Source organism: Drosophila grimshawi, unplaced genomic scaffold, assembly GCF_018153295.1.
Source record: "Drosophila grimshawi isolate 15287-2541.00 unplaced genomic scaffold, ASM1815329v1 contig_1367, whole genome shotgun sequence".
Classification (NCBI taxonomy): Eukaryota; Metazoa; Arthropoda; class Insecta; order Diptera; family Drosophilidae; genus Drosophila; species Drosophila grimshawi.
The window spans coordinates 1,871,654-1,894,853 of NW_025062889.1; the positions used below are offsets into that span (position 1 = coordinate 1,871,654).

Sequence of the window (23,200 nt, forward strand, 5' to 3'; positions counted from 1 at the left end):
TAAGCGTTTCCCAGAGTTCTGACATTTTGTTTTCTCTTCATTTTCATTTTGCTGGGTTCGAGTTGGCGTGCGTAACTATTTATGAGTTTGTCTGGGTAAGTTTTGTGCTTAACAGGGTTATGAATACACTATTATATATATATATATAAATGTATGTATATATGCACATAGGTAAGTAGTTTGAGTAGGTCGTGAATTATCGATGCTGTCAGCAGTAAATATTTGTAATATATGCGATATAAAGTTATTTGTTGCACGAAACACGAGACGCGAACAAAGTGTCTCTTTACCAAAATCAACTTGCAACCATTTGTCTACACACACAATCAAATTACCTTAAATGGGGCTTTCATAATTGCCAAATTGTGGCTTTCAAGTGCCTATAGATTTTGGAAACCAGTTTCAGCATTTGCACTTTGAGTTTACATTTTAATCTTTATTTCAATTTATCACAATTTTATGGTGTATTTTGGAGAGAAGACATCTCTGACCCTATAAAGTATATCAATTCTGGATCAGCATCACTAGTCAAATAGATATAGTCATGTTTGTCTGTCTGCGAACTAGTCCCTCAGTCTTAAAGCTATCGTGATGAGGCCTGGAATCAATCCATCTTATTTCTGAAGGTAGTAGTTGGTATCTGGTATAATCTATTAAAAAACCGGAATGAATAAATATTCATATGAGGCGAGGATACCTGATCTGCCGGCATCTCATTTGCAGTCGTTTAACTATGGAAATGTACTGAGATGGGATAATAATTGGGAAATTGTTGATTGTAGTTTGCTGACTACTTAAAGGTTTCAATAGCAGTTTCCAAAAATAATTCAGGAACTGGAGTAATTTAATAGAGCATGAATTAAATTCAGAACAATTAAAATCAATTTATATGAATAAACACAATAATACAAAGCCATCGCTTATTGCCCGATACGGAATTAATTTTATCTACTTATAAATACAATAATGTCATCCAAAAAAATAGGTACGTATTTAAATAGGTACAGGGTAATTCTAGATCAACTTTCACAAATTTTTTTGTTTTTTATATCAAGCACGTGTTGTTCTATCTGATTTAAAATACAAATTTACTAATTTGTTTTTGCATATTTAGTAGTAAATTAAAAACATTAAAAAAACTATACAAAATATTTATAGGTTGGCTCTTATTTATTCATTGCGCTAAATTATGTCTCATTAAGTAGGCTGATTAGGAGAATTAGCCCTGAAAAATGGGTATGTATTTAATACTTCAAAAAGAAGATAAAGAAAAAAATGGAAATTGCTGCATCACTGCACTCAACGCCACTTAAAAAATTACAGCTGAAAAACATTTAAAATTATCATTAATGTTAATTTTCCAAATTACAACAACCAATTAGCAACAAAGGCACATTCCACCTGGTGTAAATCACTCGATGCAATAATTGCTTAAGGCCGTCCGATTGCAATGTAATAAGAATCTATGAAAGTGCCGCATAGAACGACTATTCAAAACAGGTGTTGAGAAAATAACTCAGAGTTTTCGAATAGAGAGTGCTCGACTGGGAGATACCCTGAACCCTAGTCATTACCTATTAAACTAACCGATCTTTAAACTAACCGATCTTTATGACATTTATGCGGGTAATTAATATTATAATTTGATTATTTTATATATCAATTGAATGACTATTGATATGGGCTAATCGGGAGTTTTATTCTAGCTTTTTAAGTCTTTCATGGCTAGATCGATTCGACTGTAGACTCTTATCAAATTAATATAAAAATACAAATACTTTATGGGTTGGCTGATGCTTTCTTCAGTCTGTTACATATTTTTGCACATCTTCATCATACCCGTTTATTCACCCATTCTGGGTTCAAAAACTAAGTGCGGGTTAAATGTACTACAGCTATTTATACGTTTTAAGTATAGCTTTCGGTGTATGTGTGTGTGTGTGTGTGTGTGTGATCATTCAGCTATATAAAAATATAAACAAAAACAACAACAATGCAGATGTCAAAATGATATAAAAGCGTACTGCTTATTGAATCAAACGAACAGTGTGAAAAATAAATCGAACGAAAAAGCACCATGAAATTTCTAATTGTTCTGGTTGCCTGTGTGGCTTTGGTTGCTGCTGAGGTAAGGGATCTACAGTGATCTATAATCGGACCATATTCACAATGTCGCTCTCGTTATTTCTCTAGAAATTAATGCTGACGGAGGAACAAAAGCAGCAGGCCAAGGTCTTTGCTGTTGCCTGCGGTGAACAGGAGGGCATATCCAAGGAACAAGCCATCGCTTTGCGTGATGGCAAATTCGAAAATGTCGATGAAAAGGTTAAATGCTTTGCCAACTGTTTCCTAGAGAAGGCCGGCTTCATTGTAAACGGCCAGATCAAGCCCGATGTTGTCCTGACGAAGCTCACCATCCTCGACGGCCTTGAGAAAGTCAAAGCGGTTCAGGCCAAGTGCGATTCGCTGAAGGGTGAGAATAACTGCGATACAGCCTTCAAGCTGTACGAGTGCTACCATCAAAATCACGCTGATATCTAAGTCAACCAATGGTATTACGAACCCACAAAATGATCTGTGAATTGTCAGCAATATTTTGTTGATCCAAAAAAAAATATATATATATTGTTAATAATGTGTAACTTGAATGTAAACAAATAAAAACCAGAGCTTTCCTATGTGTTGAAAATCAATTAAATTGAAATTTATTAATTTTCTTCAGCAATTTCCAATTTGAGCAGAGTGCATTTATCGTTAAGTAGAAGTTCTCCAGTTAAAATCTTATGGAAAAACTATGAGCTTGGTGAAACTTCAAAACTGTCCACATTCTTTATAATTGTAGGCTATTGTACAGCGGCTAGTCTCAAAGGTCATTTGGCTGAGAATTTGCATAACAGTTGGCCATCATTACGTGGCGGCTGTCAGACCGTCATCAGGCGTTAAGTCCTTGTGATCTCAGAGGCTCCCCAAGGTATTTGCACGCTTATGCAATGCATAAATATTGATAAGCGCCGCTTCAAAAAAACTTGTGCACTTTTTTCCACTGTACTCGACTCATTTTTATTTGCGGGGCGTATGGGTAATGTGTGTTACAAATGAATAGGCACAAAAAGTCGTTTTATATTGTTGTTGTTGTTGTTGTTGTTGATGTTTTTGTGCTTGCTCAAAAGCCAAAATCCAATTAACAAATCATTAAACATTCATTGGGCACGTGTCGCAATTGCAATTGCCAGTAGATCAGTGAGGTGTGCTCAGGGTATTCATACACTGTAAAAAAAGGATAATCGCCTTAAAATATAAAGCAACAAGTTTATTAAACTGTTTGGTATTTCAGCTCTAAATAAATTGGTTACAAGAAGGGAATGTTATGATTATATATAAGCTACATAGACTGGCTCCGATTTTCCATTTCTATCGATAAAGATTCAGTCCGGTTTCGGCCTTAAATCAACTTTCCTCTTTTTTTAAAGATGTTTCTAAATTTACAAGGCATGAGTGTGATTCATTAACTCCTTCTTGAATAACAAGATGAGCTGCGATTTTCCAAGCGACGGGCTCTGTTTTGTTTTGAGTGTAAACTTACAGGGTTGCTGCGCCGGGTGGGCTTCACGTTGGGATACGCTTCGCACGTAAAGGACAATCGCTTGGGGAATTTGGAGCTGTGCCCAGCTATTAGCTATTAGCTTGGCGTCAGCTGACTGACTGTCTGACTGCCTAGTTGGTTGGTTGCTTGGTTGCTAGGTTGGTCGGTTGGTTGGTTGGTTGACTGCTCGGTTGGTTTTGGCGTGTATAATTCATTTTGTCACTTCCTGGCCAGAACGGTCTGACTGACTGTCATGTCACTTCCATTTAGCATCCGTTTCAGTTGCAGTTGTCTGCACACAAAAGCCTTGGCATAATCACTGATGCGTTTACTAATGTCTATTAAAAAGCAAACCCCTGCCAAGATGCCCACCCACTCACACACCCACACAAACCCCCACCACCACGCCCATGTGGCGCCCCAACCGCCATGTGGCGCGACGAGAAACAGCTAATGCATTTAAGTAGACAGCTCGTGGTTTCGAGCGCTGTGTGGCGGCTTGTCAAAGAAAAACCCACACGCGTCCTGCCAAAGGGACAAACACATTGATGCTTCGCTAGCCTTTGTCTTGACAGACAGACACACTAAAGGACTGAGCGACAGACAGACAGACAGACAGAAAGACAGTCAGACTGAGAGATAGGGAGACAGCCAAGTAGCTGGTCGCAACTTTTCTTATTTCGCTTGTCTTGTCTCTGCCTTGTTAGTTGGCTCAATGAGTCTGTGACTTGTTCTTTCGGGGGTTGGGGTTTGATGGGGGAGTGTGGGTGGTTGCCTGCGGTTCTCACATTAATGTAATTTAATTTTATAAAAACTACGCTCAGGGGGGTTGTTAGATATATTGTGCGATTGACAGTTCAACTGTCTTTACTTTGATCTTAAAGACATACTGACTGTCCAGGTTCTGTGTCCCGTTTCCTGTATTTTCTTCCCTGTTTCTGTTCTAGATAATCGGCCCACGTCTGTTGCTGAGGTCATCAATTAGGGATTGCTTTTAGGAATAGTGGCTAACTCGCTGGCGAACTTCAATTCAGTTAACAAATATCTCGAATGCTGATAAGATTCTGGGACTAGCTTAAGAACCCAGTGCCAATTTTAAGTAATTGGCAAAAAAAAAAAAAAAAAATCAATTGTAAAAGTGAATGAAAAATCAAAGAAGTGTAAAATAATGTTAATTATTTTAGTAATTAGTTGACGAAATTATCCATATCATTATAACTAAAAAATAATAATAAACAAAAAACATCTAAAAAATGATATCAATATAATGATACTTTAAGCCGCTTATAGCTTATCTATATAGTCTACTGATCATTCTCTAGCCACGCACTGAGGCATGTCCTTTAAGCATTATTTATATAAAATATTCTAAATATAAATGCCACCTCATCGCAGCTATTAAAATAATCTTAATAGTGATCGGAAAAATGTATTTTTCTGCTTGAATTCGGTGGGTCTATTAACCGTCAAATTATTGGTACTTAACGTAGATCCATTCCCGATTTGTGACTATTGAGGCATGCAAAATTTTGGCCAGCCATTAAATACCAATTAAAACTGATAAATATCTAAAGCAGGAGACCCTATAAAAAGCAGTGCATGTGCGTCAGAGACATATATAAATGTTATTGGATCGCTTTTGGAAGTATTACCAAATAGAAGTGGAGTCACAATTAAATGTATACTCGAATCACCCCATTGTTGGCGCTGTGCCTGTATTTGAGCAATCTACCTCAACTGGCATGGGTAATGTAGAAAGTTGGACCAACAAAAAAGAGAAAGTTTCATTACAAGTAGAAAGTAGAAGGAAAGCTTCTCATAGAAGCTCTCTGTACTCGCTCTCTCTCTCTATCGCTATCTCTCTCTCTCACTCTATTTAGACCCGTTCGCTCTCTGTGTCGCTAAACATGTCCTTGACACGCAGCGAAGTGGAGGATGAGAATGTGACGTTGACGTCGGCTGGGGCGCCACAGATCAGTCAGGAGTTGCTGCAGTCGTGCATGAGGGAGACAGAGATATCGATGTCACAGCTGAAATTCTTTCGGCTCAGCATGTTCTTCAACGAGAACACCAACAGGGAACTGGCCATGGCCGCTGGCGACGGTGATGGTGATCTGAATAATGGCAACCTGGTTGATTTGGACTTTGACAATACATTGCCTTATTTAAATCTGAAGCGCAATGAGCCGCTGCAGTGCTTTGTGCGCTGCTTGTACGAGAATCTTGGCCTCGTTCACTACGATATGATGCTGGAGGATGCGTTCCGGATGCAGCTGCACACTCTAATGCGACGCTTGAAGCCGGAGCTTAAGGAGTGCAACGAGATGACCAGCAAGAATCGCTGTGAGGCTGCCTATAAGCTGCGCCTGTGCTACAATCATCTCAAAAATCTGGAGGCGGAACAGCGACTACGAGAGGTGCTCGAGCATAGCGATTCTTCCACCGATCTGACAGCAACTGACAACGATGAGAACGAGAATGGCAATGAGAATGGCAATGAGAATGGCAATGAGAATGTTAGTGGGCATGAGAATGAGAATGATGGTGAAAGTGAGCATGAAAATGAGAGTGTGGTGAGGGCAGCGAATGCTAAGGCCAATGAGTTCATTGATGCCATTCGGCGTTATACTGAGCAAACGACTGAAACGGAGTAGATCAACGCGAGCAAGTCTATTATATATGTATCCATAACATTGTATATGTATCTATAACGTTGTATATGTATCTATTACATGTATATGAAAGTAACATTTGTTCAATAATAAAATGTGTGGCCAGCTTTTGGGCTGTGCATGTTGAATTACATAAACTTACTGCATAACTTTCGGCTTTACTCGAGTAGTTAGAGATAAATGTTCTGCTTTTGAGTCTGTCAATAAACAATGCTGCTTTTAATTGGAAGTGCAGTTAAACATCTCATACAATTAACTAACTAATTACTTTAACATATCATTCAGTTGCCATATGAATAATTGGTCAGTTTTATAATTTTATGAAAGAGTTTGGATGCCATAAGACTGACTCCCCTATGCAAGGGTATTTCATCTTCGTTGCGCCACAAATTTAATAATATGCTATAAATATTTATGGTAATAAAATGTTAGCATCGAGATTTGTTTGGTTTGTGAAATGAAAATAAACAATCTAATTAAACTGAGTCCACAATCGAGTTATTTATTCGAAAGATTAAAACACTCGTCAACAAATTATATAAACTATTGGAAAAAAGTTATGTTTTATTAAATAACGCAAACATATATAAATTGAATTAAAAATTAATATTAACAATGTTTACTGAAACAAAAAAAGAAATCGGAGCAAAACCAATTTAACGCTACGATTTTTAATATTTTACAAAGAAAATTGTTTTTCAATTCACACCTATAATTAAATTTAATAACTTAATTAAATAAATTCGGGGAAATACAATTAACAAGCCAAAGCTTTGACTATTTAAGCAGCGTGAAAGCATAAATCAAATCAGTTCGAAAATATTTCAACAAGATGAAAGTTCAAATATTTGTTACCATTTTTGTGTTGTGCTCATTCTCTGAGCTGGTTTTGGTAAGATTGAAGACTGTCATTTGATATGTCCAGGATATGAATTCTAATAATGATATACACAGTCGCAGAGTGCTGCCGATTTGGCTGCCTATCAGGGCCTGCAGAAGGCTTGCATCAAGGAGCTGAATATACCCGATGCGGAGGCGGCACAAATCACAGACGGCAAGAGTGTGTCGAATGGCTCCGAGGGATACAAATGTTATCACAGTTGTCTGTACAAGAAACTGGGCCTGGTCACTGCGGATGGCAAACCAAATAACGATGCCGTGATCAAGTACACCCAGGCACGCTACAGTAAAGTGCCGGCCGACAAGGTCAAGAGCCAGTTGACCAGCTGTTTTGGCAGCACTGCAAAAAGTGCCAACAGTTGTGAATTTATCGGCAACTTTGAGCAGTGCGTGTCGAAGGCACTTTAGGCCTGAGGGGTGGACAAATAGAGCCAACTGCACTTTGCATAAATGATAAGCGAGTAGCAGCAGCAGCAGCAGCAGCAGCAACAATCACGCGTCGAAATCCGTTAAATAATAAAGTTATTTTACAATATTAACGCATTTGCTGCATAATCTGAGGTGTGGGACGCACTCATTGTGCATTTAATTATGCAAATTGAAAATGGCAAATGAGCCAACGCACAACACAACAAAAACGCACACACATACACACACACATATTTATCACATATATAGTAGATATATGTATATACACAAATATGTATACATAATCCATTTAAGCTGCTGGCTTGTGCCCAGTCCAGAGGCCAGTAAAGCTGCAATTAAGCTGTGACAAAATGTGACGCAACACAGTAGCCAGAGCGAAAAGTTACCCAGTCGGACTCTAAGCTTATATTTCTGTAATAGTGACTAGCACCTTGAGAAGCACAAATAAAACACATTACATATGCAAATATTAATTGTAACGAAAAGCATGAATTAATTTTTGGTATCACTTCAAAAAGTGCAGTGTCAGAAGTGCTTTTGAGCATGCATTGCAATTTGATTGGGTAGGCAATACACTGAAAGAGATACTCCCCACCACACTCCATCGCCCTGAACAAACACACATTTTGTTTTGCCTATTATGAATAACAGTAATTATTATTGTTTTTCAATGCAAGCATAAATTAATTACAATTTGTCAGCATGTGCAGCTGGACGCTTTAAATTGACGCATCATGCTTCAATTTCTCAAGGCACTCGTGCAATTTGAATGCCGTATCACAATCACTCTTTCCCTTGAGGTGGCCGCACTTGGATATTATTTTGCGTATCGTCTCCTCACCGATTAGTGGGCCAAAGACGTGCAGCACATGGTCCTCCTGGATGACACCGTTCTTCAGGGCGCCAATCTTCTCCAGGGTGCAGTTGATAAAGCACTTCAAATTGTCGCTGGGACTCGAGAAGTCCTTGACCTTCAGCTTGGCGATCTCCTTATCGGACAGGTGGTTCTCCTTGGTGCAAAATTCATCATGCTGCTTGATCAGCTTGATTATATCCTCGTTCAGGTCCAATGGCTGGATGCGGTTTCAGTTTTGAAAAGGAATCATGAAGAAAAGACTACGTTTTTATATATTATAGATAACCCATCCTTTGCAACATCCTTTTAGACAGGACTTTTAGGTATAGAAAGATAAAAATGAAATCCCTTAACTGTTGTAGTTCTTCATCATTTATGTTATGACTGAATTTAGCTTTATATCTACCAGATATTGAAGATTATTCAATAAACCATTATTCTTTTATTGACCCATTTTTAAGCTACTGTTGAGCTTATTCTTGGTTATTGATATCTTATGCTTTCTGATCATAATATAAATGTACTTCCCCGCTTTTTCATTCATAGTATTTACTTCTTTCAGAGTATCTCACATTTTCTCTAAGTAACTGTCATTTCTATTACACAAATCACTTCAATTCGAACCTAATTTTGCGGCTTTCGAGCACTTACCGTTGCCACAGCCACAAAGGCAACACTTAAGGCGATCACAAAAATTAAATTCATTTTAACTTATTAGAACGCAGTAGAATATCTGTTTTTGGTTCGATCGCAGCTTTGAGCTTATATAGTCGAAATTTCTGGGTACTGAAAGCCGGTTTTCGCTGCTTAATAGCCCCGCGGTAATGATCATAATATACAAGTTATCGCCTTTCGACAAGTTTTATATCAACTTTGACGCTATATTTTTTGATTACTTTTTTGTGTTTTTTTCCTTAATGACTTTCATCAAATTTAAAGCTGCTTTTGCGATTATCCAAACGAATAATTATTTTATATATATGTCATTTAGATTTGTTTTTGCTCAGAGAGATACTCCCACAAATGACCCTATTTTAAAAAAACACATATTTGGATTTGCTTTTGTGAAAATTGTGATTATTATTGTTTTTTTTTTTTTTTTTTCAATGGAAGCATTAATTGATTACAAGTTGTCTGCATGTGCACCTGTTTTAAGCTTTATAGTTTATGCCTTGACTTCGACGTGCTTGAAAGGCTCAAAGCACTCGTACAACTTGGTTGCAGTATCACAGTTGTTTTCCCCCTTGACGGAACCGCACTTGGCCAATGCCTCACGTGTCTTCTCCTCACCGATGAGAGCGCCCAGTTTCTTTAGGACGGCATCCTCCTGGATAACACCGTCCTTGAGGGTGCCAGCCTTCTCGAAAAAGCAGTTGGAGAAGCACTTCATGTTCTCGGTGGGGTTCTTGAAGTCCTTGGCCTTAACCCTGGCCTTCTCTTCTTCGGTCAGATTGATCTCCTTGTAGCACTCCTCACCATATTGCTTAGTCAGAGTCTTCTGTTCCTCGGACAGTTCCACGGGCTGCATGCAAGATAGATATAAAGATATAAAGGATTACCATTAGCAAAATAATAATAATATTTGTTGCTTTCTTCTTTAGTTTTGTGTCCATCTTCCTTTTTTTCTTGATTACTCCAAACTATATAATATTTTGTACAAATTCTAGTTTACAGTTTATATTTCTAATGCTTTCTAAAAGTATCTATTTTTTTCCCTAAGGATTGGTTCTCCTGTTCTAATATTCTGACTGCTGTCGAGAACTTACCGTTGCCACGGCCAGAGCCACAAACACAGCACTCAAAGCGATCACAAGAATTGGATTCATTTTGACTTGGTATGAATTGCTAGAACGTTGAAGAAGTTCTGATGTTGGTTCGAGCTCAGCGTTGAGCTTTTATAGTCGAAACTTGCTGATCATCAACAGTTTATTTTCTCGTATTGTTTGTTAATAGCCCCATGGCAATGATCTATTCGAGCTAGCTGTGTTTTTTTTTTTTTGTTTTTTTTTTGAGGTAAGCTCGGTGTACATACATCAATTTACTTTTAGTGCTTTATTTTCATTTTGTTTTTTTCCATAATGGCAAGTACTTTCGTCAACATTTTGCCTGCGGGCGCGATCTATGAAAGACAATTATTTTTGCTTTGTTTTTTTTTTTCATATTTGTTTTGTTGTTTGCCTTCTATTTGTGCTTTGGCTCATTTGAGTCGAACTACGATCGAATCAATTATGTATGCAGACAGGCATTGTGCAGACTGTCTGAAGTGAGGTGTCTCGAGATCTATTGCTTTTACCTTTATGTTTATATTTTACATATAGAGTACATACTTTTTTTTATATATTTATTTTTGGGTGTAGATTTAGGAGGGCGACTTGCCAGCAGCTGCTTAATCATTATCGCACTACTCAATCAGCAGACCAAATGAAACTTTGCACTTTGGCCAAACAAACTCTCCCGCACTTTTCAGATATATCAGCGATAGAGAGAGAGAGTGAGGGAGAGGGAGAGTGTAAGTCGTATTGAAAGTTGAGATGGGCGCAAGAAAGTAGAGCGGAGTAAGGAGCAGAGGAAGGGCGAGGCGAGTGCACAAGTAGAAGAGACAGACGACGGCAAAGTTTTTTCATTTGAATCCTATTATTTCAACGTAGTTGTAATCTTATTATCCACGAGATGACAGCAAAATGACATTTAGAAAATTTCACGCTGTGTGAAATGTACACAAAAACAAACAAAACCAAAGCGAATAACGCCAATGCAAGAAAGTCAGCAGAGCAATGCGTGGTGAGTGGAGTTAGCAGCAGCAGCAGCAGCAGGAGCAGGAGCAGGCAGCTTGGAGGAGGAAAAGGAGCTGGAGCAGAAGCTGGCGCTGATGCGTAATGCGGCTGCCACTTCTAAATGGCTGCTGCTTTCTCTGCTTCTGTCCCAGCCTCGCCTGCTTCGCCTTCTTCGCGTTTTTCACCAAGTTTTTCGCCCGCACTTGTCTGCCTGTCGCAGCTTCCCTTTTAATTTCAATTCTGACATTTGTTTGTCTGCTGTCAAAATAAAGTAGCTTTTGCACCAAGAGAAATAAACCAAAAACAAAAAAAAAACAAACAACAAAAAAAGATTGCGATTGAAAATTGCCAACGCTTTTGCCCAACCCAACCCACATTTACCCATCCCTCTGCTCTCCTCTCAAATAATAATAACAATAATAAACTAAAGCTTGTTTGACTTTGTGTAAATTCTTTGAAATCCTCACGTGGTAATCTTAATTCAATTTGCTTGCGGTTCTCGCAACAAAACACCCAAAACCAAAGTCAGCCTCAAAATGTATATGAAACTGACATTTTGCTTACCACAATCTGAGAATGCGTTGCTTTTCGCATGTTAAAATTAAGTTGGGCTTAATTTATGCCAAGTATTTATCATGGGGACAGCGTGTACAGCAATTAAAAGTTATATATTTATTGATTGGCTTAAGAGATTTAAATTTGCATATTAAAATAATATGGTTCATTTATTCAATTTGTGAAATATTATTCGATTTTCATTTAATATTTTATTATAAATATTTGCTCATAATTTCGCATATTTGTACAGCTAAATTGACAGTTGCCAATGGCAGCGAGTATATATGTTGTCGACAGAGAATTCATTGTGCCACGAATGGCAAAAGACCTCGAAGTATATTTAGATAAACAGAAAAAATAGGTCAGATGCCTGAAAATATAGTATAGCTTTTCGAGACAGTCAATGATGCTTTAGGGGATAGTGAGTAACTCCAATATGGAAATACTCCAGAAATCGAGAAAGACTCAAAGATATCTAGTCAGACTGTCCAACTATTAAAACCTAATCGTAATACATTTATTAGATAATAGTAAGGACTTAAGAGTCAGGAACAGAAGTCATATTTATGACCTTTCACTTGTATATTTATATATAAGAGACTCTAAGTTTAACTCTCACTTTTCTCAGAATTGATAGATTGCGCTAGTTAACTCCAAAAGCATCCTGACTTTATTTATCCAATATTCCCCGCTTATGATGGACTTAAGTGTGAAGCCTAGAAGCAATTTATGTACTACGCTTAACGCTTGAATTATCTATAAAGCGTTATAAATAGAGTCAACAAAGAATACCCAGCTAGCTAGACAATGAGCATAGCTTTGGGGGCAAAGCGAGTTACCGAATGGCTTTTCCATAAGCTCCAATGCTCTCTCACCCCCTCTCTCTCTCTCCCTCTCTCTCTCTCTCTCTCACTGTGTGTAAGCAACAGCGCCAAACAGATGTCTTTTCTCTACTTTTTTGCCCACTCCTCCTGGTTTACCCAACTCGTCTGCTAAGCTACGCTAGAAATTAAGTACAATTTTCATTTTAAATTAAGCTGCCAAGGCGGGCAGGCTCCCCCAACCTGGTCTCGTCCCCAAACTGACTGCTTTCGCAGCATTCGACGTCATTAATCACCACAGGAGCAACAACAGCAACAACAGCAACAACAACAATATTAACAATAGCAGCAACAACATTGTTAGAATGGGCATTTGTCAGAGAGCCTTTTGGGTTACTCTTCCTGCTCTTCTCAAGCATTTTCTAATCGTCCAAAATGCTCGGCCGAGCAAAACTTGTGCAGCACATGTCAGAGGGTGGCACCATCTATCCCCCAACCAACCCACTGCCCCCATTAACTATGTAAACTCCAATTGGTAGCCCACCTGTCTAAGGAGTGTGCTGGGTGGGGTGTGGGGTGTGGGGGGGGGTCTGCCTGCTTTTTGAGAAAAATGGTCGCTAAATTTGCGTGAAAAGGCAAATAATTTCGAAATTCCCGGGGGGTTCTAAATAAGTAAATTTAAATTGCATTTGTATGCGTTCCCAAAAATTTGCTGCCCTTTATTTATTTGTACATTTTACCAACTGCCACCTTCTCTTTTTGTTGTGGGTGGTTTGGTTATGTTTTTTTTTTTAGTGGACGCCACAATAAGTTGCTGTTGCTGATGTTATAAATTTGCGTGTCAAAAGCGACGCGGTAAAGTTTTTTTGATGTTTCGCATACGAATTCGAATGCCCTTCCTCCTTCTCCCATTAGTCCCCCACTCTCTCCCACTCTCCCATGCATGATGTGCTTGTGCAAATGTTAATGTCCTTATCAGCGCTTCAGCATTTTTACATGTGTCCCGTTTGAAATATGCGCCGCTGTTTTTCTGGCGCTTTGCATGCGGTCGAGTCGAGTTTGGTGGTTTACAATACCCTGTAACAAGGCTGCAATGGGGCATATTAAGTGGTTGCACGATTCTAGACATAGAATAAATATAGAATGTTTATGCTGGATTCAAGTATTTGTGCTATCGAAGACAAAGTGTCAAACCGAAACGGTTTTCGGTTCCTGTTCTTGCTCTGAGGTTCAATCGGTTAATATCGGTTAACAGTTTCGGTTAAGCTTTTGAATTGCATTCGGTTAATATCGGTTAATGGTTCCGCTTCCATTTCCAGTTTGAACCTTAGATTGATTTCCTTTATTCTAGATTGAAACCTTTAATCAAGTTTCTCTTCTAACTAATAATTTGGCTTGTAAATCAATACAAGTCCATCTCTAAATTCAATCCGAAATTATTACAGGGTATATTGGAAAAGAGTTTTGCCATTTGAAATAGTTTATTCTCTCGTTTGCTTTTTGTGTGTGGCTTCCGTTGCAGTTGATGTCAAGTGTCAAGTGTTGGACAGTTGAAGTTATTTATTATAACGACAATTACATAGGAACCAACGTTGCTGGTGGTGGTGGTTCTGGTGGTGGTGCCGCTGATGGTGGTGCATAGCGGTTCACGTGTTGTCAGAGCGTTTTGCCGTTTGTCAATAATTACATTTGTGTTAAATGTAAATTAGAAAATGCCACAGAAGTCAGCAGAAAAAGAAGTGGCCATAATATGTTGCACGTACGTTGTATTTATAGCCACTGGCCACACCCACCAAAAACACTCACTCACACCCACCCCACTCTCAACAGTAATAAAATTTGCAACAAAAAAAGAAAACGTAACAGAAAGTAACAGAAAGTTACGCCCACATTTTGCTGGTTGCCTGAAAATCTGTTTTGCTGCTTTGCTCAGATTTCGTCTTTGTGTTTGTTGCCTTTCTAGAGAGAGAAGAGAAAAATTTGCTAATGTAATGATGCTTAAAAGTGTTTCAAAGTATTTCTAACCATTTGCCATGTTTATTTTTATTTAAATGCCAACATGTGTGTATATATGTATATATATATATATATATCCTGTGTGTGCGAGTCTGTCTGTCTTTTGGGTATTTGCATTTCTGTTAGAGGGCGTTTGATTGAATTGAAAATGCTTGCCAAAAATGTACCCCCCTTTTTTCCCAGCATTCTTCTTCGCCTTCTTCTTCTGTCGTCTTCCATCCTCCTTCTTCTTCCTCGTAGCTTCGCCTTTGCTATTGCGTCTTTCTTGTGAACTGCTTTCCTTAAGGGTTAAAGCGACTCGCACATAATTTGCTAAATGGCTTAAAGTGTGAGCTGCTCAGCATTGAAATCAGTGTAAAACCCCAGACAAATCAACAATAGATTTACGCAAATTTCGCAATTTCGCCTAAAATTAGAATATAATGCCATTCTACGGTTCTTAATTTAGACTTGCTTAAGTAATTGACTGCTGATTTTATGTATTGCCCGCATATTGTGCTCTTTTGCCAGATTTTGAAGTTGGCTCGAAAATCTTCCATCCCCAAAAATGTAGCTTTGGCAATGGGTCCAAACTATTACATTCCATAACTTCTTTAAAGATTGTCCGATTTTCAAAAACCAGCACTTTTCGATCATGATTTGACCTCAGGAGGAATACTACATTTAAAGTTTGAAACGCTATTCAGACTCAAATTTCATATTAATATTCTATCCTCAAAAAATGCTTCTAGGAACGCAGCCATAACTTCCTCAACAGTGAACCGATTTCAGTACTTGTAATCATTGTCAGACCTCTGGAATAATTCTGGTTTCGCCTGTGGAATAATTATGCATTCAACGTCGAAAACGTGTTTCTGATTTGGAATTCATGCCAAGATTCTATACCAAACGGTTCCAAATCCCATAACTCACTCAAAACTGACTCGATTTCCATGCTCAAATTCTATCCCAAAAAATTATATATATAAAACACTTGAGTACATTTCTCGTTATCTGTATCTTTTAAGTGCTATGCTCTGAGGCTTTCCGCATTAGACTCTCCACTCCCCAACTGTGTTGGGCAAAGTTCAATGCCAGAACTCTTAAGTTGTTTCTACTTTTCTGCTTTGTGGCATGTCAGCATTTTCTGTTGCTGTTGCTGTTGCACTTGTATTCGCATAAGCATCAGCATAATGCCATATGCTCTCTTCATATCCATATCCGTATTTAACGAGCGCACGCTGCGCCACTACAGCCACTATAATATGCCAAATTAAAACTTTAACTAGCGCGCCGAGTGTCCTACAGCAGCGGGAGCGAGTGGCAAGTGCAGCGAGGCAAAGCCTCGGCGACAGACTGTCATCATTATCATTAACAGACGCCACACGGTTCTTGCACCTTCTACGGGGCATCCGTTGTTGCCGCTGCTGCTGCTGTTGTGGCGCTTATTATTGTCGTTGAAGTGGCCGCCATGAGCAGTCCTAGCGCCACTCATCCTGTCACCTACCCCACCAACCCCCCTTCCTGTCTACCCACCTCACCCACCAACAGTTATCACATGACTGAGCCGCAGCTTCCGTTGCAGTTTGTTTTTCACTCGGCACGTCAGACGGCTTAGTATAAGTATCCCTCTCTGTATGTGTGTGTGGTGTTGTGTGTGTGTGTGTGTGTGTGTGTGCTAGTGTTTTTATGAGCTGTTGGTATAAAAAACAAAATGCACGCGTTAATCTTTCTAACAAACCAACGCTGGATGTGTCTGTGTGTGTGTGTGTGTGTGGCAAGGTTTATGTTGCAAATAACTTTGCTTGCACTTTGGCCTAACATAATTTATGCACTACATTGCAGCAAGAGCACCGTACTTAGCCCATACTCGCCGCGCCTCTCCTCGCCTCGCCTCGCCTTGCCTTGCCTTGCCTCGCATTTGTCGCCTGGCACTGTTATTTAAGCTGGTGGGCGTGGCTTGCAGCGCTCCAGCTAAGCAACACTCACATTTATAATTACATGCTTAGAATATGGCCAGCCACTTTTCAACATAACATAATGGAACCCGCCAAGAGCATAATTAAATATACAAGGCTGTAAATTAAGCGAATCGCAACGAGAACACTGTTTGAGTGAAAACAAATGGGAAATTTTACACTTACATCTTAAAATGGAAAGCACCTTCAAGACTAGGCGAAACTCGTTGAGTTCTTGACACAACGAATGTCCTTGAGTCTCGAGAATTATTTATGAATAACTACTTTATACATGGCAGGATTAAAATATATTTGTTTTGGATTCATATTACAAAACTGCGACGGTAAAAAAGAATCAAAACTTATTTGTCAATTTATTTTTCACAATCTATCAAACCGAATCGAATTGCGTTTCCGTTTCCGGTAAGTAAAGTGTGAATGTTCCGGTAAAGATTATGAATTGGTTTCAATTTTTATTGGATATTCAGTTCCGTTAAGGTACTATATGAACTAACAAAACAGCCTGCCTTGAATTGATTCTCAAAAGAAAAAGTTAACTTCTAAATATTAAAAGAATTTACCACATTATTTTACTTCAAGCGAAACCAACAGAACTTCCAATCAATCTTAAGGTATTTGTAATAAATTAATATCAACGTCAGCCAGTCATTAAAACCATTAATTTTGATTTAATGCATGTCTTTACTCAAACAGATATCAATTGCTGTTTTTTTTTGTGCTACTTTAATATAGTCACGCTCATTAGGCGTATAACTAACTATAGATTACACTTAGATTACCAACAGACTAATTTATTAAGTGCCCAACAACATATATATATATATATATATACTATATATATAGTATTAACTTATCATTGTCAAATGCTGACTGCATACACTTGAAGACGCTTCAAAATTGTAAGCGATAAGATTGTTTTGGGTTTTTCCGGCACCACAGCTACAGAAACTTGCAGTCGTATTCGCAGCAACAGCGCAGCAATAACAATAAGCGCAGTTCTTATCTGGGCTGGCAATGGACATTTTAGCGAGGCAAACCTCAAAGCATTCTACAAAACACTAAAAGACAATTTGCTTTAAATACCACGTAATTCTCTCTGTTTATGTTTTGCACTCAAAATTTGTGGCGCATGCGTTTTGCGTAGTACCAAAGCTGTACGCTACACTGGCAAGTGGCGCCACTGTGAGCTGGCGCTCTTTAAGTGGGCGCTCTCTCGCTCTCGCTCTCTCTCTCTCTCTGTCTCTGTGTCTCTTTGCCAGCTGTTGGCATCGAGTTGAGGTCGTGTTTTTGCCGCCTCGGCGCCTTGAAGCATACTTCGGCTTTTTTATACTATATATATATATAAATACATATATATATATATTTTTTTTGTATTTGGTTTTTCCTTAGCTTGCCTCGGTTGCTGTTGTCGTTCAAATGCTTTGGGCTGCTCCGACAGGGGGCGCAAGGGGGAAAGCAGCAGCGTTGTTGTTATTGTTGTTGTTGTTGTTGCTTCTGTTGCTGTTGCTGTTGCTGCCTTCAATTCAATTTTTCGCCAGCTGTTGTGCTTAATTTGAACTTTAAGCATTTTGCTCCTTCCTCGGCTCCTTCTGCTCGTCCTTTTCAGCGCATACAACGGTATTGTTTGTGTTGCTTTTGTTGTTGTTTTGGGCATTTCCGGCTTTAACGCTGCGGCGACAGTTCAATGCGTATGAAAAACCCATTGGCAGCCATTGCCAGTTAGCTGTTGGCTGCTTGCTGCTTGCCCCGCCATTGTAGGTCAGCCTTTTAACCGCTAATGAAGACTTATACCAAAATGAGCGCTACTTGTTCCTTCTGGTTCTACTCCTTCTTTTTGGCGGAGTAATGCACTTATTTATAGGTAGTATATTGTAGCCTTGTTGGATTCCGTTTCAAATATAGCCGGTTGACAGTATAAATAATGTGTTCCTTTGCCAAAATTTATGGCACTTGTATGTCTTCTATGGTCTGCTCCAACTTGAAATGCTATAAATTAAAGCGGAGCCTTCCCTCTCTCACTCTCTCTCTGTGTGTGTACACACCCACACACATGAGCTGAGCAGAAATCGACACGCAAGGCACACACACACAATCACACAAAAAACTTGTATATGTAACAAGATATATATATATATATATATAAAGATATATACATAAATGTAAGCGCCATTTGCAAGCAGTTTTTGAGGCTTTAAAGTATTTAGACATAATAATTAGCCGCCTTATTGAAAAGCCATTTAACAAAAACACTTCTTTTTTAGTTAAGTTAATATTAACTCGTTCTACTTTATTTGTACACACATTAAAACTAGCCGATCTCTATAAAATAGTGCAACAGACAACGGCACGCCTAGGTCCATGATGATGTCCATGATGATGATGATGATGATGGGGCGGCGGCGGTCCATGATGGTGATGTCCTCCAGGTCCTCCATGACCATAGCCAGGTCCTCCATGACCATATCCAGGTCCTCCATGTGGCGGTGGCATTTTTTATTTTTTATTTTCTGTTTTTTGTTTTTGGAATCAAATTGTTTACGTGCGTTTCGCGAGGAGTGTTGGCGCTTACTAAACCCCTTTAGATAGCCGACAAATAACTACATATTATTTTTATACCAAATATTTTTGCGAAGATAAATCTTATCTAATCTCAAGTATAATATTTTGCTAATCAATAGATACAATATTTGGGTAAACTACAAAGCATGAGTAACAGCAATTAAGCGTGTAATTTTTTTTAGTCATACGTAATAATATGAGGAATAAAAAATAAATAAATAAAACTGCCATAAAATAACTTTTAAATTGATAAGAGATAGAGAGCATATATAAAGTGTGAATTCTTATCTATGGTTTGACTAAATAAACCTGTTCTAAGAATAAAATAAAACTGTTACTTCTTTCCTTGAATATATAAAGCTGTCGAAATATATTTCAATTTTTGAAGTATATAAATAGATACCTTTGAACGGGCAAAAGACAAATTGTTTTGGTTTTTTCTTGTTTGTGTATAAAATACATATTTATTGTTGCGATAATTAAAATACAAAAGAATTGTTTAAGAACTTTGAGCTCTGATCACAAGTCGTAAAGAAATATGAAATCAAGTTGTGAAAATGATTCATATATGACATTTTCTTTCCAAAGCAAATGGGTTGACTTAGTCTAGTTTAACGGGGTTGAGGCCGTGGTCCATGATGATGAGGAGGTGGACAATGATGATGTGGCGGCGGCTCATAATAAATCGGAGGAACAGCAGTCTGGTAATGAGGCGGCGATCCATGGTGATGTGGTGGAGGTCCATGATGATATGGCGGAGGTCCATGGTGATGTGGTGGAGGTCCATGGTGATGTGGCGGAGGTCCGTGGTGATGTGGCGGAGGTCCATGATGATGTGTCGGCGGTCCATGACAATGCGGTGGCGGAGGTCCGTGAGAATGCATTGCTGGCTGTGTCCTTGATCAATCTAAACTGTGAACGTGTGAAACTTCTGCCTTCTACTGAATTCACTTTGATGCGCAGCACACGTTTTATGATATTGTAGTTCACTTAGTGTTTATATGGGGTCTGGCGATAAGTGATATCTAATCTGAGCGAGGGTTGGTCGCGATAATAATGCATTTGGCTATTGATTTAGTTGGTTGTTTTTATTCGCAGTTCAATGAGCAATTTCAACAAACCAAAGAATTTGTCATGGGCAGACAACTACATGTTGTTCCCCGCCCTAGAAAATTTCCTGACGTAATAAATGAGAATTTCCCAAATTTGGGGGACTCTGAAACGGTTTCTTTTTGGGCATACGGAACTTATTAATATCATTTAGCATGGCTGATGTGGTATATTATATAATTATAGTGTCTTTTTTTTAGTAATTATCAGAATTCGTTTACTCAAACGATAATTGATCATGATTTTATTTTATTTAAGCGATTAGCTGCCAATTTATGACAGCAAATTCCATCAGTTGATGGCTTATTATCAGTGATCGTTACAGTGATAATTTATCATTATTTTCTACTATATCTTTTTTAACTTCTTGTTTTTTCAATAATAAGTCGATTCAGTTTGACACACTAATTTAAAGGGAGATCTTCATCATCAATTCATATTTAAACTTTATTCATATCCATCTCAGTCTAAAATACATTAATTGCATTCCTACAGCCTAAGTAAGTTTGGCCCACATATGAGTTAGAAGGTCGATTGAGTGCACATTCAAGATATGAGCTCGCCTGACCTAACCAGCTAACTGGCCCAAACTATCTGGCCAAAATCACCAGATAAAAAAAACCGAAAAAGGCAAAATAAGTTGAGAAATAGGAAAAAAAAGGGCAGCGGATTTGGCTTTTTGAATTCAATTAATTTTATCTGCATCAATTTAGCCCTTATAATCGCATCAGAGTGCGCCAAACTCGCATAGCACATTCTCAACTAGAGCAAGCCGAAAGCAGCAGAATAAGAGTACGAGTCACAGGAGAAATACTCGATAAAAAGGCAAAAAAAAATATAAAAAAATAAAAAGCCGAAAAAGCGAAAAAGGAAAACCCACTCGAAAGGGCCGCTGTTGGCTCGTAAAATGTATAAAGTCATTGCAAAAGCCAATTTGTATATCAGCGACAGGACTCGACTCGACTCGACTCAACGATGGAGGCCCGAGCGATTATCAAAATGCGAATATGGCACACAGTTCCAGCAAAACTTACTTAAAATGCCCTTAGCTGAGCGGGGTGGTTTTTAGGGGGCATCTGGTGGGGTGAGCGGAGCATTGGGCACTGGGTTTGGGGTTGTCGGGTTTGGGTTTGGGTTTTCTGCCTTTCTTCATGGCAACAATTACATTTCACAGATTTACGTTTGGCGGGTCTTTGGCTTTGGCTTTGGCTTTGGTCGCGTGTGTTGCATGCTATTAGTGTGTGTCCTTTATTTGGCTTATGGAGCTTACATTACCGCCAACTTATCCGGCAGTGCCTCGGCTCGGGGGCTCGGGGGGCAACTGGCTTTCAACTGCCGCTGATGTGTGCCGTCTAAATATGAGAATGTTGTGTGAAAATGTTTAAAATCCACGCGAGCCTTTTCAATCGCAAATGCTTAACACGCCAGCTAAATGCGTTCAGGGACGTAGAACACTAAAGAAGGGGCTTCAAATCTAAATCACAAGTGAATTGAGTAATTAAAGTTGGCAAGCAAAAAGAAGAAGTCTTAACTTTATATATATATAAAAGTTCAACCAGGAAAATAGTTCAAAACAAAAAATATTTGCTCAACAATAAATCAATTATTATATTTTCTAAAGTTTCAAGTAAAGTTTACATATTTATTCCAAATTTACTTCTGACACCATTTTTTATGCTTTTACAATCATATTTTGTTAAGAATTTCAAAATCATTATATTAATCAGCCACTAAAGACGAATCAATTCATGTTTCTTGTTCACGGGTTTTTTACGTGAATGATTCAGGTTTTAATCCAGTTACAAGTTCATGTGCAACAAATATGACTAAATGGAAAATTTGAGTAAGCGCCACTTTTGCTAGCCGATGGTCTGCGTACGCCACTGGCACTGGCACTGGCCGTGCTGGCTAAGAAGGAGTGGTTCGCGTTCACTTCTCTGCATACCACAGCAATGGCGTGTGAGCAGCAACAACAATGTGAACAACAACAGTAACAACAACAACAACAACCAAAAAAAGTACTGAAGTAAATAGTGGAAGAGGCATAAATAATAGGAAATAATACGGCGACAATGCGCACAAATTTGCCGCTAAAGTGTAGTCATTGTCGGCCTCGGCATCGGCCACATCCTCGTCCTCGTCCTCGTCCACGGCATCTGGCTTGGTGTGCGTGAGACAGCCAAAAATGAGGCGGGTCCAAAATGGGAGGGCATTCGAGGTGCGTGCTATGGAAGAGGGAGCGGGGAAGGGGGCGTGGAACTAGCCACACTCGAGTTGCCATTTTGCATGAATTCGCTATTTAAATTTATTATACATTAGATTTATGTGCGCGTTGAGTTGCCCCAACCACATATAACATATTGTATAGTGCAGAGTATAATATAAATACGACGCCTACGACTCTTAACACTTATCATTGGCCTTTTGTGGTCGCCTTTTTGTGCCACAGAGTACGTAATCCACTTAACTGAAACTTTCAACTAGGTGTGTGTATGTGTGTGTGTGTGTGTGTGAGTGTGTGTGTTTTAAGTGATTTCTTACTCTTGGCTGGGCACACTGGGCATGCACAATTATTATGATGGTGGAGGCCAATCGGGTGAGACGATGGAGCCAGTTCTAGTTGGGAGGTCTGTTCTCATATGTTTGTGCCACTTTTCAGTCACATGACTTGCTGTTGAATATTGCTGCAACGATTTTCATTATTAATAATATGTTTTGTGGCGTTGCGTGGCTGGCTGGCAGTTTGGGTTTTAGCTGCAAGGTGCTTATTGGAAGTGTGACAGAATTCAAATTTGAAACGGAAACGGAAACTTGCACGCCTGTCCCACAACACGCAGCCCTGGTCCCTGATGGCATAATAATACACATACATATGTCCTTATCGTTGATCAGCAAATAAAGCAAAACCAGAAAGAACTGAAATATCCATATTTCTAAAATGAATATGGCCCAATAGTTGTGGAA

At 38.8% G+C, this 23,200-nt stretch overlaps 5 protein-coding genes across 5 annotated transcripts; 3 read left to right on the top strand and 2 right to left on the bottom strand.

The window, feature by feature from the left end:
• Positions 1-2,037: 2,037 nt before the first annotated feature.
• LOC6569040 (general odorant-binding protein 56d) lies at positions 2,038-2,635 on the top strand. The gene is made up of 2 exons (XM_001995162.2): positions 2,038-2,128; positions 2,194-2,635. Exons 1-2 carry the CDS (start codon positions 2,078-2,080, stop codon positions 2,539-2,541), a joined length of 399 nt encoding a protein of 132 aa, XP_001995198.1. The 5' UTR covers positions 2,038-2,077; the 3' UTR covers positions 2,542-2,635.
• Positions 2,636-5,260: 2,625 nt separating this feature from the next.
• Positions 5,261-6,237, top strand: LOC6569039. Its single transcript, XM_001995161.3, has 2 exons — positions 5,261-5,329; positions 5,464-6,237. The coding sequence occupies exons 1-2, from the start codon at positions 5,261-5,263 to the stop codon at positions 6,235-6,237; spliced, it is 843 nt and encodes a 280-aa protein (XP_001995197.3).
• Positions 6,238-7,087: 850 nt separating this feature from the next.
• Positions 7,088-7,637, top strand: LOC6569038. The gene is made up of 2 exons (XM_001995160.2): positions 7,088-7,147; positions 7,210-7,637. Exons 1-2 carry the CDS (start codon positions 7,088-7,090, stop codon positions 7,561-7,563), a joined length of 414 nt encoding a protein of 137 aa, XP_001995196.1. The 3' UTR covers positions 7,564-7,637.
• Positions 7,638-8,235: 598 nt separating this feature from the next.
• LOC6569037 (general odorant-binding protein 56a) lies at positions 8,236-9,156 on the bottom strand. The gene is made up of 2 exons (XM_001995159.3): positions 9,092-9,156; positions 8,236-8,657 (listed from the first exon to the last, which is right to left on the bottom strand). Exons 1-2 carry the CDS (start codon positions 9,143-9,145, stop codon positions 8,304-8,306), a joined length of 408 nt encoding a protein of 135 aa, XP_001995195.1. The 5' UTR covers positions 9,146-9,156; the 3' UTR covers positions 8,236-8,303.
• A 391-nt stretch (positions 9,157-9,547) lies between these two features.
• On the bottom strand, positions 9,548-10,303 carry LOC6568887 (general odorant-binding protein 56a). The gene is made up of 2 exons (XM_001995158.2): positions 10,207-10,303; positions 9,548-9,962 (listed from the first exon to the last, which is right to left on the bottom strand). Exons 1-2 carry the CDS (start codon positions 10,264-10,266, stop codon positions 9,606-9,608), a joined length of 417 nt encoding a protein of 138 aa, XP_001995194.1. The 5' UTR covers positions 10,267-10,303; the 3' UTR covers positions 9,548-9,605.
• Between the last annotated feature and the right edge of the window lie 12,897 nt (positions 10,304-23,200).

Coding starts and splice junctions, on each gene's coding strand:
- LOC6568887 (XM_001995158.2), bottom strand. CDS start 10,266: ATGAATCCAATTCTTGTGATCGCTTTGAGTGCTGTGTTTGTGGCTCTG. Junction 9,963..10,206: donor TGGCTCTGGCCGTGGCAACG/GTAAGTTCTCGA, acceptor TCTTGCATGCAG/CCCGTGGAACTGTCCGAGGA.
- LOC6569039 (XM_001995161.3), top strand. CDS start 5,261: ATGTATACTCGAATCACCCCATTGTTGGCGCTGTGCCTGTATTTGAGC. Junction 5,330..5,463: donor ATCTACCTCAACTGGCATGG/GTAATGTAGAAA, acceptor CACTCTATTTAG/ACCCGTTCGCTCTCTGTGTC.
- LOC6569037 (XM_001995159.3), bottom strand. CDS start 9,145: ATGAATTTAATTTTTGTGATCGCCTTAAGTGTTGCCTTTGTGGCTGTG. Junction 8,658..9,091: donor CCTTTGTGGCTGTGGCAACG/GTAAGTGCTCGA, acceptor AACCGCATCCAG/CCATTGGACCTGAACGAGGA.
- LOC6569040 (XM_001995162.2), top strand. CDS start 2,078: ATGAAATTTCTAATTGTTCTGGTTGCCTGTGTGGCTTTGGTTGCTGCT. Junction 2,129..2,193: donor TGGCTTTGGTTGCTGCTGAG/GTAAGGGATCTA, acceptor TTATTTCTCTAG/AAATTAATGCTGACGGAGGA.
- LOC6569038 (XM_001995160.2), top strand. CDS start 7,088: ATGAAAGTTCAAATATTTGTTACCATTTTTGTGTTGTGCTCATTCTCT. Junction 7,148..7,209: donor CATTCTCTGAGCTGGTTTTG/GTAAGATTGAAG, acceptor TGATATACACAG/TCGCAGAGTGCTGCCGATTT.